A 17,064-nucleotide genomic window follows, 5' to 3' on the forward strand; every position below is an offset into this window, starting at 1 on the left:
TGTCGGAGAAAGTGGGATAGATACTGTGCCTTTTCTCTCCTGTAAGCCATTAATATTTATGTGTAGCACTTCAACGAATACCGACAACAGGCTAACGATGGGAGGTAAATTATAGGATAGGAAAGGTAGGCTTTCGCCATTCCTTTCTTAAGAGACACATCTAAGGGACCCTCTAATTTTTTTTTATTTGCTGTGCGGTAATGTATGCGCGCAGCGTCCGTTGCAGGCGTAAAGAGGCACTTTATTTATGTTGATTTCCATAAAACATATCAAATTAAAGAGCAGAATAACCTTTGCCGCACCTGTATAAATGTCTGCTGCGCGGTAGGTGGTAAAGAAATGACGAAATTTATACCTAAAGCACCTAGCTTTTGCCTTGCGGTCTCCAATTTGATGATCCCGCCGATGTATGTGAGTACAGATTATATGTCGTGAAACATAGCTACAGCAGTGTTTTACAAATGTCGGCTTTTGTTGATGCACCGGCAGTCAGGACTTCTACAATTCAATCAACTTTCAAAAGCCCAGGGTCAGCTGACAGTTGTTGATGGACATCAAAAACGTTTTACACACACTGTCATGCGGAGAATGACGGCAAAGGACGTTTTACAAAGCATCCTCGTTCTCGTTCTCTTATCCATGCCTAAGTGACCTCGAACGTTTCACGTGCTCGTTGACGTCTTGTTTCGGGAGAGAAATAAGAGAAGTTTGTAAAGCTAGCATTTGGGTATCTGATGGAAAATGTATTTTGTGATGGTCCTGTTTTTCATGTTTTTTTCTGGAAAACATTTAAATCGCTTACTTCCCTCAGCAACAAGTATGCAGGAAGAAATACATTTGTGCCGTTTGTTAAAAAGTATTGGCATCTCAGTGTGCATTCATGTGGGTGAATTGTAGAGGTTAGCAATGTGCTTTCTAATGCAAGTGTTGTTTAATTTCAGCAAAGCATAGGCGCGCTGTCCATCTACGCAGCTAGCCTGACTATTGTCACAAGTAAGTGTAAACACTCGCTATCGCTCAGCTTGCAAATGTCGCTGATATTTTCATGTTTCCTAAGAAGTATTCGTTTTTAAGCACGTTTATCAGTTTTGACTTAGACGCCGAGTGGACTGGATATCAGAGATAAGATGGTGAAATTTTACATGCTTAGTTGGCAACAGCGTCATATACGAAATTAATAATATTCGCGGGAGCGCAGAACACTGCACGTCGCGAATATCTCTTACCACTTTTAAGTACATCACTGTTGGTTAAGAAGGATAACGCATTTTGACAAGCTGCATTTTTATCAAGAACGTTATCTATAGAAGTTATGGAGTTGAAGTGGCGCTGAAAAACTGAAGACAGCGTCCGCCATCTTGAGAGGGGCAGAAGCGATGTAGTGCCAAAGGCTAGCTCCATATCAACTGTGGCGTATGTGGCACTAAACTTTATCGCATCTCTGTGGAAATCTTCATGCTCTTGTATCTGATCAAAAAAGGTTTCCTGCAAAAGTTATCTAAAGTGATACTTACGGTCAGTTTAGCCCCATAAAATGTTGGCGGCTAGTGATATGCAATTAGAGCTTTGGGAAACAAAATTGTTAAAAACTGTGTTTCGCGAACGGCTTTGTCTTTTTGTTCTTTTTGTGCAACCAAGGCTGAAAAAAAAAAAGCCTGATAAACTACTTATATTTCTCTAACTCTATGTACTATAGATTGCAAAACCGTAAAATTTTTGCTTTTTCGGGGTTGAAATGCGAGCAATTACCTGGCTTTCTGCGCTGCTGTTAAAAATCAGAAAAGTAAAGTAGAAAAGAAAATTATGAGTGTTCACGGTTTATTCATTTATATTTCCGGAGTATTTTGGCCGTGTGCACCGATGGATCAACAAATTTTACACTGAAATCTTATACGGTCGGGCAAGGAAACTAAACTTTTAATAGAATAGCCTCAAATTGAGTTAATTCACTGAAATAAAAGGAGAAGGTGGAGGCTGGGGTTCGATTTTCAGTTGAATTCAATGGCTATCTTGCATATTTATCAAATTACTTTGGTTGCTGGAGGAGTTTGTCGAAAAGGGTTCAACAAATTATTTACAAGCAAAAAGAAATGACTCAAGCAAAAAACTATTTGGCTAGAAAAGAAACCAAGAAGTTAGTCTCAAATTCTAGCAGAGGCATTGCATTAAATCACGCGCCACCTGCGGATCCAATCGGCGCTAATCATGCAATCAGGTACGAAAAATAGACAGTTGTATAGGACGTTTAATAAATTATGCAATGAAATCAGAGCGATCCTTCGAGTTCAGGAGCGCCCTGGGGAGTGTAATAAAAAACTTCGGAAGGCGCAGTTTCATGAAACGCACTCTTTTTGCGCCGCTGTAGTGCAAATTGAATGCGAAATAGCAGTAGTATGCCTAAAATCAGCGGTAAGGCAGACAACAAATCTAGCTTGCTTGCAGCTTAAACTCGCATGCGGTCAGCGAATCATAGAGCGTAGTGTAAGCCTACATGCATCGCAAAATAGCGCACATGATCGATGTGTTCGCCAATTTCATAGCTATTTTCTAGATGTAATATGAGCGCTATAAAAGCTGCCTTTGATACCGCAGGAAAACGTTTCTACCCCGAGAATGATTCAGAAAATTAATAGAACACGCCACACCACTTCCCCAAAGTGTATCATAAATAAGCCGCATGAGGCAAAAAATCCGAGTTCCCGCCAAAGCTACCTGACTACGAGGTAACATAATTGTGATAACTCCAGTAGTTGACGCGGGCTAGGGCAAATGAACCCGTGCGATGAGCCTGCGCTGGCATTAGCCGCAAGCTTCATGCCATTCGCGTGATGGCTGCCGCTGGGTTCACATGTTATTATTGGCGTTTATGGGGATCCCAGCACAGAAGTTTTGTATAACCTACTTGACGTTTACCTTGCGCCTTCCAGCTTACGACGCCGGTGCAGCTAAATGAATACACTGGCTGTCCGAGACTGTCTTGCCATATCTTTAATTGCTGTGCGCATTTTTATACACGAACAGTTAAGTTATTTGTGTGTCATTTGAAACTTAATGTTTTCTTTGCTAATTCTTTTAAAAGTGGTTGGTTCGAAGCTTTCTCCACTTATCATTTCCTTCTTCACCGTGAATGCTGTTAGGCGCGCAAGTAACGGACAACACGCGAACAATAGCAGGAGTCTGTAGCTCTGGTATAGTCAATATAAATGGTATAGATACATTGAAATTAAATTTTAAATTACATTTTTAAAAAATTATATATACATAAGGGCCCATGAAAAAAGTGCTGCGGGTTCATTGCATTCCTTGGAAAATACTCCCACCACTTCAGATATGTCACATAACAAATATTAAACATGTTATGTGATATATTTAGAGCAAATTATTGTCTCATCTTACTTCTTTGCTTGAGTGTGGTGGTTAGGCAAGAGGTGAGAGCATCTTGCTTTTAGCAATCATGCTGTTCAGAATAGTTTTTAGCCTCCAGGGCTCGTAACTAAGACTGCCTGAGGGTTGTCAATATATAATTCTGTCATTTAATTGTAATAGATAAATATTTGACACAGCATACTAGTGTATCTAAAAGCTACTCCGATTTCCCAGGACCATAGCAAAAACGTTTCATTTGTATAAAAGCACTGCTTATGGACTAGAACTCAGGAGAAAAAGGCCTGCAGTTTTTGGAAGGAGAGTATTACTGTTGGCGTATTCAAGGGTGGCAGATGTCACGAATTGGCAGCGTCGAAGTAAAAAAAACTTCTTTAAAGCCTATTTCCTTGCAGATCGGGCTTGCACTTAAAAAAAAAATGCTTCAGTTTTAATTGTTTCATGCTTCGAACACTTCGTGTGTGACAGCGGTAACTGCAGCGCACCTGAAGGTAGCATTTTAGAAAGAAAAGAAATACCATATTTCTAAGCGCGCTTAAAACAATACTAATACAGTATCTATCGCCACTAGAACGTTCGCAGCGTTTCTGCTTCTTAACATCTATCTGATAGCCCGAATTAGAAAATTAAGATAACGCATGAAACCTTTTCTAGTGCTTAGACATCAGAGTGCGTTTCTGTAAAAACCCAACTGCACTTGTCAGTTTGCGTGACATGATGAAAATGTCACCACCGACAGATGCCAAATAAGGCTTTAGAATTTCAGGCAGAAAAGTCGAAAAGAAGATGCATTATGGTCGCTTGAAAGTAGTGTTATAATTCCCCGCGAAAGCTTTCGGTGCGCCTCCGGATCAAGCCGGAAGGGCAGTTTCTCTCAAGTGTTACTAAATCGAGTCCTCCCAACAGTCAGAGGGAAAGTACAGTTGAGAGTGATGAACTACCCGAGTTCTCTCTTCAATATGCGCAGAAGAAATATGGCATTAGGGGTCGCTATAATCAACTAGTGCTTACGCTCATAGTACGAAGAATTAAATATCGGTCTTGCAAGCCTCTTTAAATATCTCAAATCTCATAGAACTCCCGTTCTCACCATAGCTGCATGCTTCAGTGTTTTACTTGAAAGATATTGTCACTGCTTTCAGCCGTTTTTAGAGATACTATACTGCTTGAAGGCAGAAAAACGTCTCCCCATACAGCTTAAGTTTCATTCCCTCGTGTTAATATGGCTAATCACTAATAGGACCATAATTTTCTGTCTGTCGAGTACGGCATATATACTAAGTGGCACTGCCAAACTACAAGTGCCAGAACGTCCACATAGGTTACTTCTAAAGCTCGCACAGCCGTCTGCCAGTCATTAACACCCAGGAGGCCCCCAGTAAAAGCCATGACCAGTACCAGAAAGCAGCGCAGCAGATAGGGCTAAATAAATGTCTTGGGCGTTCTGAATCCAACAGCAAAGCTAGAACAGGAGTAATTGTTTTGTAGTACACGAGGCTTTCCTCATACCACTGTGAAATGACTACTGGTGTTTGTTTTTTTTTTGTTTTTTTCAGTATTCGGAGCACCACTTCTTTGGTGCAACATAATTATTGGATTTTGTGGAACACTCTATACGGCACTGGTGAGTATTCCAAAAAGAGTATGCTACGAGGGCCAGTTACGTTCAGAAGTTGTCATTGGGGGACGTTTAAGGGTTAACTTATTCCCATTTCCTGTAGGACCTTGCTATTCCATAAACAACTGTTCTTCGTTGTAGAGCCCTCTAAGCAGTTGGTAGCCTGGATATAGATAACGGCGCTCTTACTGGTGCAAAAGACTTGAAACGCCAATGCTTACGCCGTCTTTGTTGAGGTACGCACTTTTGAGGGGAGTTGCCTCTTTTGCCGGAGGACGGGATGCGTGGGCGTGGAAGAGAAGTCAACAATAGCGTAAACGTATTATGCCAGTGGAGGATGATAGGGTGCAATATGCAAAGTTCTTTATTTGGTTCTCTCTCCTGGGCGGGCTTTTTATTCGGAATTCAGTTGAATGGGATTAAGCTTTAATATATGTTATAAATGTTGTTTTGCCACGAGCAGGTGACTTGTCAGCCCATTGTTCGAGAGTGATGAACTAATTGTATGAGCGAAACAGTTGTTTCACTGTTTTGTTAGGTCAGGGCGGAAGCGCCTGTTTTTTTCCCTCTCGATGGATTCTATACCATGTACCATCGATATTTTACCTGTTTTCCGATGAAAAGAGCACCTGTAGGCTTGGTGCTTATTGTTTTATGACCGCTTTATCTATGCGGAGCATCGTCAGAATGGCCTACAGCAACCTTATTATTAATATTTTTTACGACGGCACGCCTTGGTAGTTGAAAACCTCAATCGCTGGTGCAGACCACTACAATTCAGCAGGTTTGCCAGGAACCTAAACCATAATCTCTTTTATATAAATAGAGGTCTATACTTTTCTACAAGTTTTTAAAAGTCACAGGTTAAGATTGAAGTACTCCCAACACTAGTAGAAGAAAAAATAATTGTGGAATATTTGTGCACACTGTCTTTCCTTCGCAGTGTAGCTGCAGTGTTCACATCAATTTTAAGCGCCATCTTCCCGTCAGCGATTATGTTAAAATGTTCAGGTAAAGCAAGAAACATTAACGAAAAACAAAACTGGCTGCTTTCCGTCAGTTGCAATTACCAAAATAAAAAATACGATCCAGTAGCGCGCGCGCTGATGGTCAAAATATTGTCATAACAGACACTTTTTCTTGCATATAGGTGTGAATTCTGCTCATTCGCATACGTTTTTGCCTTTTCAATGTGACCGTGACAACCTACTGGTTCATCGTCGCTTTCTGCTATGTCAACTAGGGTGGACTGAGAGGTGTCGTATGGACTGACTGCATGCAACTGGTCTTCATACTGCTTGGCCCCACGACGGTAATAGCGAAAATCATTATCGACTCGAACAGCTCGAGAGGGGCCTCGCACGCGCTTCAAGAACTCGACGTCAGCACTTACGTAGCAAAGTAAGTCTTCACTTTTATTGTTTATTTGAAGCGAAAGCCTGAATGCCTTATCGTGAGTTGGTATGCTTGGCGTCAGCTAGACTCGTACTTGACTAGTAGATCTATGCTTTGAGCAACGAGGAGCCGTCCGGCACCACCAAGAACGTTGTACAAGAAATGGTTGCGTCACACTTGCGAGACGTATGTCGGGGAAAGGCGTGTCATCAAAGGTCACAGGTTCTCGATTGGAATCCCTGCCGTAACATAGACTGCAATCCAAGCAAACATGCAACAAGAAATCATGTGATACCAACCTTGAACGCTGTATCACGACGAGTTGCTTCACAATTTTCATATGATTGTCCGAGTAGGCATGCATGTGCAGGTACATAGTGGATATATAATTCGTCGGTTGGAATCTCTCTCGAAAGCAAGCCTCAACCTTGGCCAACAGACGCATGCTATGTTCAAGGAGAAATCGTGTGGTATCACCTGAAAGGCTACCTGTTCGACGAATGATTGCCTCATAATTTTGATAAGAAAATCAGGAAAGCTGGCGGCGTCACATGGAGGTCCACCAGATATGCCTACGGGTAAAAGGCGTGGCGGTGGCGATGCAAATATGAGTGGAATCTTTTTGGCCTTTCGAAGCTCGGAATGCAGGGGCCTTCGCCACAGAAGCTTCAGTTTTGCATGCCATTCGCAACCTCACCACGTCTGTAGCTAGACGACGACTATTGCGAAGACATTTTTTTCGTAACCATCTCTCAGTTTCCATGACGGTCGCTGACGAAATGTTTGCTTCATTATAAAACCAGCGCTCTCACCACCTATGGGAAGCAAATGCCACAACCTTCTGCCTGACTACTGTGCCGGAGTACCCGGGTTCGAACCCGACCTCAGCGGCTGCGTTTCGATGGAGGCGAAACGAAGAGGCGCCCATGTGCTGTGCGATGTCAGCGCACATTAAATATCCCCAGGTGGTCGAAATTGCTCTGTAGCCCCCCACTACGGCTCCTCTTTCTCTCTTTCCACTTTCACTCCCATATTCTTCCCTTTCCTTACAGCGCGGTTGAGGTCTCCACAGAAAACAAGTGAGACAGTTACCACGCCTTTTCCTTCCTATAAATCAATCAATCAATCAATCAGTTTTCTATATATGTACATAGATCTGGGTTTCAAGAGTAACGCGGGAGTGTCATCAATATTGCAACTATGCCTTTGAGATTGTTGCGCAGTGATGCCAGAGGCGATGTGGGATTACTGTACATATAGTCTCGATGTAAGAATGATCTCTGTTGAGCTTTTATTTTAAACTTGAAGGAAATAATAATAGATTTCTAAAGGGAAGCTCAAGAAATCGGCCTGTTGAAACGATCCTCTAAAATGACCTTAGGATAGACTGCTAATTCCAAAAAGGGGATTCGATTCGTGCCACGGTGACCATTTTTGTTGGCGGCAAATAGCTAGGCGCCTGTGCACTGCATTATGTCAGCGTACATTCAAGAACCCCGGGTGGTGAACATTTCTGGCGCCTCGTTTAGAGAGACAAAAAACCCCTAAATCATGGTTCATGTGTGTCGCCTCCAAGAAGCTGTGGCTTAATGCTGCATTGGGCATCGCTAAGACCTGTTCGGAGGTCTAATCTTTCTACAAATAGACATGTGTGAGTAATGTAAAAGGAAACTATGCAGTGGTTTAATGCTTCAGATATTACTGTGACAGCCGCTATGGAGTCTGTTATCCCCTTACTAATAAAGGTTATATCTTTATAGTGCGGCCTCCCCGAGCAAGAAGCTTGATTTTTCTTAAATCACGTGTTGTCGTTGCTTATCTTGTGCGAGCACATAAAACCTAAAGCATTCACATTTCCTTCTTTTGTTCCGTGTACAGCGTAGCGTTTGACATAACGCATGACGAAAACGTCTGGTCCGCCCTACTTGCGTCGACGACGGCGTCCATATACCGAGTGGGTATCGACCAAGTCGTCGTTCAGAGGTGCATGGCTTCCAGAACTCTTGGGAGTGCCCAAAGGTACGATTGCAAAGTCACGTGCACCCGGCTTACCTTCCCTCTCGCTTCGCGCCTTCATTCGTACACAAATGTGCAATTTTGATCTTTAAGATGATAGCCGATACGTTACATGTTTCTAATCAAGCAAGGAAATTCCTTGCGAACGTCAATGACCTATCTCCAATGCCAAACTACATTTCTCCTGTCTTTATCATATTGCCTTCTCCTAAAACGTTGAATCCCAGCTTCCCGCTACAGTATATGGCAGTTTAGATTTATGGTATATTTCGGGCAATTGGCATTTCCCCGCAATAATTTTCGCATTGTGTCCTCATACTTTCTTCTCGGGAGGAAAACAAACCACTTCAGCAAAATGTAGGCGCCGCATTTCGGAGCCATATGAGTTTTCTTCGACACGAGCGCATGTAACACGGCCCGAAATTCGGGGAAAAGATTGAACAAACTATTAATAGCGAAGATAACTTTCTGCAGACTATTTTTAAACTGGCTCGGCCCTCTTAGAAGGCGCTCAGAAGAAATGATGTCATGTTCTGATGACAGTGCTCTTTGATTTGGACAGGGATTATGCAAACAGGAATATCTCGCTAAAATTGTTCTGTAGTTCTCCCACAGAAATCAACACTGTCATTACGGAAAGTTACGTAGTGAGTATGAGTTTGTCATCAGGAGCACAAATGTCTACTTGGTGGAAATTTCGTCTATGGAATATCATTTCTGCAATTCCTTCTGGACCAAGTTAGCGTAACAGTTTTAAAAATATTTAATCACTTCATAAAGAAGGCGCATTGTTCAGGAAATTGCTTGTATACTTCAAGCAAAGTTTAGTTCAACCTTGTTATTTAGCCCTTCTGCACCACTCATTAGTTATCTGTTATGCGTTTCCACTAGCATGTGCAATTTACCAGGCGGAACTGTCTGTAGTAACTCATTTACATTTGACTCTACTAGCCGGAATACTCATCTTTTAAACTGAAAATACAAGTACTGTTTGCTCAGAGTAGCGTCAGGCATTCAAGAGCAAGCATTCAAATACCTGAGTGGGAAATTCTCTCGCGCGTGTAGATAGGTTTCCCTTTTTTTTTTTTTTTCAATTGTTTCTCGATGAGAGATCTTGAAAACATAGCATTAAGCAGGTATGAACCGAATAAAGAGAGTTACGATATTGGTTGTGTTATTCACATACATTCAGAATACTGTCCAGCGACCGCTACAAATAAGCTCCCTTGCAGCGTTCCATCCTTTTAATAAATTGCAAAAAATGTGTTATTTCCGGGATAAAAGTGAGAGCTGTGAGATGGATGAAAAATGTTCGGCTCACTGAGTACTTTTAAGCTGAAAACCACAGGAAGTGATTATTTCGGAACAACGATCTTCGAGTATGACTGAAATTGTCGCTCTACATTGTTTCGCTTCTATTTCAGAACCGTTTTAATGGGATCGCTCATGCTTGTCGCTGTCTACGCCATCAACTTAGCCGTCACTGTCGCATTGATAGTCTGGTTCTGGGGCTGTGACCCAAAGCTGACAGGTCTCATCAAAAGCCACGACCAGGCAAGTATACGTTCTAAATTCTGGTGAAGTGTTTTTTTTTGTTTTTTTTTTTGATAGCTGTAGTATGTATAAAGGAATGATACTTGCTTTGTGTCCGAAAAACACGTGTGTCGCTAATGGAACCCACATTATACGACATAGAGAGACATATTTGTTATCGATGGCACTTGGTCTCCGCCAGCAACAATGCAATTTTCACATCTGTTAATTATTCGCGGCTCCAGCTGCCAGCTACTTAACCCTCTTCATTCACTACCTGTTATTGCGAAATATCTAAAGAAACAAAAATGGTGAGGAAACTTTTTTGAACATTTTCAAATACTTTTAGAGTGGATTCGTATTTCTCGTGATGTATTTAAAAATAAAAGCGCTGGTAAATTTACCCAAGAGAATACTGTGATCTTCCGCTCCACGGGCACATGCCACGTCTGTGCTACAGTGAAAGTAAAAATTCGCATGTTCTTTTTGTCTATTTTTGAGCAGATACTTCCATATTATGTAAAGGCCTACCTGGTAGAGTTCCCAGGATTCACTGGTCTCTTCCTCGCCGCAGTTGTGAGCGCTGCTACCAGGTAAGAACTGTGCACATTTCACTTGAATGCTTGATATTAACCGGCTCCCTCATAAGAGTATTTAGTCAATTTTTTAGTTACGTTTTCTTGTAGTGTACTTGTTTTACAGCCTAATCTATTTTCGTTTGTTGCATCGTACACTAGCTGTTGGTAAGAGCAACTCCCGAATACGTTTTAGAGCGCAGCTCTTTGGCGCCCGTTCCTGGGTTTCGCGGCAGCGTCGGCGTCGTCGGCCTCGTAACCAGTTCCACCCCTCTTTCAGCCCCCCAGTTCGAGCCGAAGCTTCGGCAACCGGAGCCTCGCAGGAAGAGGGGGGGGGGGGGTACACTTAGCGGCGAACGGTGGGGGTAGGAGCGCGCGCAGCAACCGAAGAACACGAAGAAGGGGGGGGGGGGAGGGGGGTTACCGGAGGCAGCGCTAGAAGCGACCTGACGCCGCTAGAGAGTCAAGACGATGTGCTGCGAAAACACCATCGCCGTCATGCAGAAAGAGGAGGGGCTCCCCTCACCCTCTTCATGCGTGCGGCGAGGGTGCTCTGCGGTTGCCGAAACGCCGCTGCTCGCTATCAGCGAATCACGGTGCGTGCATCCCGCTCTCACTCGCTTCACTCGCTAGCGGCGTCAGCGGCATCAGTCAGTCGCTGCTATCTGTTCGTCAAGCAATTGCGTTCCTATGGGCCCACGCGCTGCCTCCTGCTACCTCCCAATAACTCAATTGCTCTCTTCATTTCTCCCACCACAAAGTTTCTTTCATGACAGCCAAGAACTGTTAGTGGAGTGTGTCTTGAAGGAATACGTGTGAAAAAAAAAAAAAAAACACTGTCTGTAATTGTACATACGTGTCTTGCTCGAACTCTTTGCCTAAATTTACCAAAAGGTGATACAGCTGGTGAGCAGCGCTCAAATTTCGCATTAGGAAGTAACGTAATCGTGGGCAATTTTTTGTCACAGACTCAAAATAGATTTTGCGTTCATAGCCCTTTTTTCGTTTTAGATATTTACCCTTGCCTTCCATGTCTTAATGCGTTTGCAGTAGAAGTGCCACTGTAAAATTAATCAATTGCATGATGTCTGAAGCCTTCAAACTCGAGCAGTAGCTCGTTAAAAGTTACATCTATGAGAGCTGGTTTTTCAGGAAATGTGGTAGAATACGATGGTGTGCCAAGAAGCATGCACCCCGCGAAACTATAGTGAAAACCGAAGTGCTCGAGAAACTAATTCGTATTTGGCCAAACGAACCTGAGTTGTCCATCTTCGCGTTTTCTGCCTTTTCTTGCTTTCCCGTAACGGATGTCAGGGTGGCCAAACCGCCAGATCAAGCTGATGCTGGCGGCAGTATGCCTTTAACACCATGCTGTTATCTAGCAAGCATTGATCAATAAATTCATATTTTTCTACAGCACAATATCGTCGATCATAAACTCTCAGGCGGCTATCTTTTACGTGGACGTGCTGTCGCCACATTTCAAGGGTGTCCAGTCTCATGTGAAGTGGATTACGCGTGGCATAGGTAAGCACTGCTTCGCGCTATACCACTGCTAATAATCTTCCCAAATAGGGTTCTTTGTAAAAGCTGTTGAAGTTTGGCTATTATTATTTTGAGAATATGTTAACTTAGTTTGATCAGGAACAAAAAAGCTACGATATCACGGCATTAGGGGTCGTTTAAGACTCCTTTGTTGACGACAAAGGCTCCCGCGGCTAACATGAAAGTCAATATATGCACGCCGGAGAAACATCGTATCCTCTCTCAAATGTACGTGAAGAGTAAATAAAAACTACTACTAATAATACTAATAAAGCCGTTACGGTGTCTTCTACGACCAAGAATATCACAATGTGTCTGTTATTTCGGTATGTTGGGCTTCAATGCGTGGTTGCCATTTCCCGTAAATGATTTATTATCATACATTATTCCTAAATCTCGGTAGGGTACCCACATTTTTTATGCATTTATATCATCTACACGAAGTGCATTAGTTGTAGCCCTCTTCTGAAGGCTATATTTTTCGATTTGTTAGATTTCTCGGGTATCAATGTGTTTTTTTTCTTTTTTTGCTGCAGCATTTCTCCTTGGCGCAATCATGACACTGTACAGCTGCGTCTGTGTCTACATGGGATCGATCACAAGGGTAACCACTTGATTTTATTCTTATCTTAGTATCTTTTTTTAATTCGTTATTTTCTGTTAAATAGCCTGATCGCATCAAGAAAGCAGGGTGACAAATGACTGAGTTCACGCCCTAAGACCGACCGGCAAGCTGTTTCAAGTTAAGATTTTATAGCTTATTGAGATCGAGACGTTAGGAATCTTACTTCATTCCTGTACATTACAAGCTTGTAACTTGATCTGCTAGACTTTTTGATGACTTCTCTTATTTTGGTGCTGGGAAAGAAAGCTGATTGCTTTATACGTGGGGCATGGATGGAAATAAGCGTCCTGTTTATTGATAATTTCTTACAGCCGTCGTTTTTCTCAAAACCATTGTGAGCAAGTGCAAGAACCCTAGTTAAAATAATTAATCAAGCGATAATAAATGTTGCCCGTAAACTCACATGAGTGCTTTATTGGCGAATTCGGACGTTTACACAGATGCTTTCGGAGTCAGGAACTTATTTTGCACCTAAAGTTCAGCAGGGCTGGGCTAAGCCTTCTGTCCGCAGAAGCGGAAAATAAATTTTCTTTACAGAGCCGGATGTAACTCCGCTCAAGAAGGTATTTGAGAGCGTGTGTTTTCTCTAAAGTGTGTGGGAGAGGGTACATTGGAGAGTGCACATTTACATTGGGAGGTATGTGAGAGCGAGTCATACAAATAAATAGCTTGGAAATCTGGCTGCAACATCGTTTAAAGCGCTGCCTGAATGAACTAACCAGCTAATAAATTGCATTGGTGTATGTTCTTTCCTTGTTGCTGCAGGTCATAATGATGGTGCTTTCCGCGTCCACAGGCCCATTCGTTGGATTGACGATATTGGCGATTGCGTTCCCATTCGTGCATTCAAAGGTGTGTAGCCCAAAATAGGTTTTACGACTTCCTCTTCTTTATTTTCATTTTCGAACAATTATTGAAAGTGCTTACTCAGGAAGTTGCCAGAGGACGATGAGCCAGTGTAGATTCCTTAAATGAAGTAACTATTGGCTCCCCAAAGCTTTGGAGTGCTCTTCACGTTCAAAATTTATTGACCAAGCAGCTATATTGCAATTTTTTACGCTTTTTGTTGCATAGTGAGCTTGCTAAACAATGTTTTAAAGACATTTTTGTTATTGACATAATCTTTGGAACAAGCGATGACCTTGGATGTGTGACAAACGCCAGGAATAAAAATATTCCAACCGTGTGGCTTTTGGCACCCCGTAGCGGGTTTCTGCCCTTTGCGTATTAGTTGACCACATTAAACACTGTCAAGGCCAACGTATTTGTGATTCAAAACGAGAAACTTGGCACAAGTTGCATGTGGTTAGTAAAACAGTTTCCCAGAGCGTATGGTCTAAGCGAGCGCTTTGTCCAACTTTTCAGGGAGCTGGAATTTCTACGCTTCTGCTACTTGGGTTTCAGCTGCTTATCATGTGGCAGGCGATGTACACTGGCGCCAGACCTCCACTCATGCCCGTCTCTGACCACTACTGCCCGGCAAACAGCACGCATGCCCAAAGCAACGGAAATGTCACATCCTTTTTATCAAATGACAGGTGCGAGAGCTTGTGGCTAGATGGCTTTATCACATTCGTTGTGGCCATACTAGAAAATGTATTTTGTTATTGAGTGACAGTCGCATTGGTTGTAATAAGGCTGGCCATATTACATAGAGCAATGTTTTGGCTCGCTATACTCACATATTGTTTTACGTGTTTTTGTGAAAGCAATCCGCGCGGAGTATATATGTTTCCCGTACGAAAGCTTGAAGTGATCACCTTCGAATTTCGTGACTAATTCACAGAGCATTCTGTACACAAGCACGTACACATACGACACACTACTACGCACAATCAATGCTGGATCATCGACAAATGTTTTGACTGGATGTTTGGCAGCCATTATTGATCAGGTATCTTCCAGCAAGTATTAATGCAAAAAATAGCTTCATTAACCATCACTATTAGAAATCTCACAAAGGTTATTATCTAATAAGGAACACAATTATTGTGCAGTGAAAGTTTTTAAACAAACTCAGTTATGCTAGGCAATCATACCTCTATTAAGTTATTGGAGGGAAGTGGGCTAGCTACATGAAGTTGCGGAAGAACAGGTTATGACACAGCAGTTGTCACTTGGATGCTGTAGTGATATCGCCGCCTCGGGAATGGGAGATTCTCCCCCGCCGGGCGGGCCCCGATGTGCGCACTCGAAGCCCATATACAACAGCCGTGTTTCTCCGGAGACAGAGCAACGGGACGGTAAGAATGCATCGCTCTCCAGTTTCGCATATGTCTGCAAAGAGCGGAAGTTCTCGGAAGAAACCGCCAGACTAAACATTGCTAACAGCGGGCAATGCCCCCACGGGGAGAGGCGATGATCTCGGCTGTCTGCCGCGTGAAAGTAAAACGTACACGGCTCGTAAAATAGAGAGAGGGCGGGCTGCGCGTCGGGGGGCTTCGTTCCGGCGGGGAGGGAACTCGAGTGAGAACGGAACAGCGTCTGTGAGTAGTCGCGTGGTTTGAAGTTCCCGCGGTCGCCTGAGGGCTCTGCGTATTTACGGGCATTCGTGCGCGCCTAGCCCGATTTTTAACGGCTTGCGAGCCGTGAGGCTGCCTTGCGTGGTACTACTAGTAAGTTGCGGCGTACTGCGTAACAGTTAGTGTTTTGGGTGCGTGTTGTATTATGTCCAAGGCAACAAAATACATGCCTGTTGTGCTACGTTAATCCACACCGTCTGCTGAGTGCCTCCCTGGAAGCCGCTCCCATCCACTGGCGGACATCCAAACGTAGAAGAGAACATTACTGATGCCATTGAGGCTAATTTTTCCCACTTGAAACCAGTCTTGCGGTCAGTTATAACACAGCTTAAACAACCCGGCTATATACAACGTGTTCATCGCGTAGTGACTTGAGCTCAATACTCTGATTTATTGGATCCAAATTCATGAAATATGGTAGAATAGCAAGAGGATGATCCAAAAGGAATGATCCTAGACTTGTCGTATTATTGTGCGAGCTATTTAATGTCATCAAGAAGTGCACTGGATACGAGGTACGCCGTAGTGGAGCGTATCTGGCTAACTTAAACGTTCTAAGTTTCTTTAAATTGCACCGACATCGTACAGTACAAGGGGTTTTCTTTTCCACTTCAGGCGACTGCAACCAAGAACATGCTTTTATTAGGCGTTTGGACTCAGGGCAGAACGTCTAAGCCACTAAACAACCATAGCAAGCCTAAAATTGGCAAGAGACCCTGGTTTCCTGGCTTGATAAACTTAATGCACGCTGCCGTCGCGTGCACTGTACCTAGAAATATGTTGGCGCTACACCTGATACTACTGCTTGCTTCCTCCTGCGAGCAAAGAGCAGATCTATCGAAGCAATTGGTCCGCAAAGTGCGTGGCGCTCATCACTTCAGCAAAAGTTGTAGCCTGGGCTACTATGCCAAAAGCTCCAGCCAACCAGGAATTGTATTAGTGCACGACGAGAACGAATCATGATGGTCCATGTTTTCAGTTGGCTGGAATTACATGTACTTTTCACATCAGTGCGAACAAACTGCCAGAGAAGTTCACAAGAAACTGCGCGCTGAGCCACGTTATCTCTGATTTTGTGCCAAACAAGGCCGCTACGGCATGGATCTCTATGACGAACGCGTTCTGAGTGCTCAAATATAGCACTTCGCAAAACGTGATGCAAACAACTAAAATGCTTATCATTTTGATGCTGACTTTTTCTCCGTCATTGCATTCTTCTTAGTATGATTTGAAAACCGTTTTATCACAACGATACCAGACACAGGGAGTAAAAGCACATTCACAGGTGGTTAAGAACTCTTGTTTTCTTTCGTTCTATTGTGCCATTGGTTTTGCCAATTATGCCAAACGAACGTATCCAGTATTGTATTTTGCTGCATTCTGAACTTACTAAGTTTTACTGCAGGACTGTTAAAGAGGGCGAATCTTTGTTTCTTGGCGCAAAGAAGCCGTTACTCACAGATGAAGTTTTTGTATCATTTAATTATAAGGAATATATAACGAAAGTTATTTTTTTGCATACGCTGCATACCAAAGGCATATTCATACTATAACCCTGATTTTCTCGAGTAACAATTCTTTCAAGTGTTCATTCTTGCCCCGCACAATAGTCCATTAGAATCAGCTGAATAAAACGCCATTTATGCATCAACATTAACGGCGTTTTGTAAAGTATAAAATAATTATATTTCTTGTATTAATTTTTATATGGCTTCCATGCCGTAACAGTGGGTGGCAATTTAGCTTTCCCTTGTTGAAGGTTTTGTAAACATTTATTTATTATTGTTGTTACGCCCAACTGCGCCTTGTGTATATATGGCGTTCCTGCTGTAGAATCAATGTTAAGTGCAT

The 17,064-nt window shown here is 42.9% G+C and overlaps 1 protein-coding gene across 1 annotated transcript in view; it reads left to right on the top strand.

Moving 5' to 3' along the window:
- Nucleotides 1-17,064, top strand: part of LOC146208021 (sodium-coupled monocarboxylate transporter 2-like) — a 185,827-nt gene that overhangs the window by 159,533 nt on the left and 9,230 nt on the right. Inside the window, exons 4-13 of the mRNA XM_084591704.1 lie at nucleotides 942-993; nucleotides 4,941-5,008; nucleotides 6,246-6,403; nucleotides 8,276-8,416; nucleotides 9,838-9,967; nucleotides 10,451-10,539; nucleotides 11,939-12,048; nucleotides 12,603-12,670; nucleotides 13,457-13,543; nucleotides 14,057-14,229. Of these exons, the coding sequence (XP_084447830.1) occupies nucleotides 942-993; nucleotides 4,941-5,008; nucleotides 6,246-6,403; nucleotides 8,276-8,416; nucleotides 9,838-9,967; nucleotides 10,451-10,539; nucleotides 11,939-12,048; nucleotides 12,603-12,670; nucleotides 13,457-13,543; nucleotides 14,057-14,229 (1,076 nt within the window). The remainder of the gene's footprint in view (nucleotides 1-941; nucleotides 994-4,940; nucleotides 5,009-6,245; nucleotides 6,404-8,275; nucleotides 8,417-9,837; nucleotides 9,968-10,450; nucleotides 10,540-11,938; nucleotides 12,049-12,602; nucleotides 12,671-13,456; nucleotides 13,544-14,056; nucleotides 14,230-17,064) is intronic.

Source organism: Amblyomma maculatum, chromosome 1, assembly GCF_055883805.1.
Source record: "Amblyomma maculatum isolate TAMU_Amacu chromosome 1, ASM5588380v1, whole genome shotgun sequence".
Lineage (NCBI taxonomy): Eukaryota > Metazoa > Arthropoda > Arachnida > Ixodida > Ixodidae > Amblyomma > Amblyomma maculatum.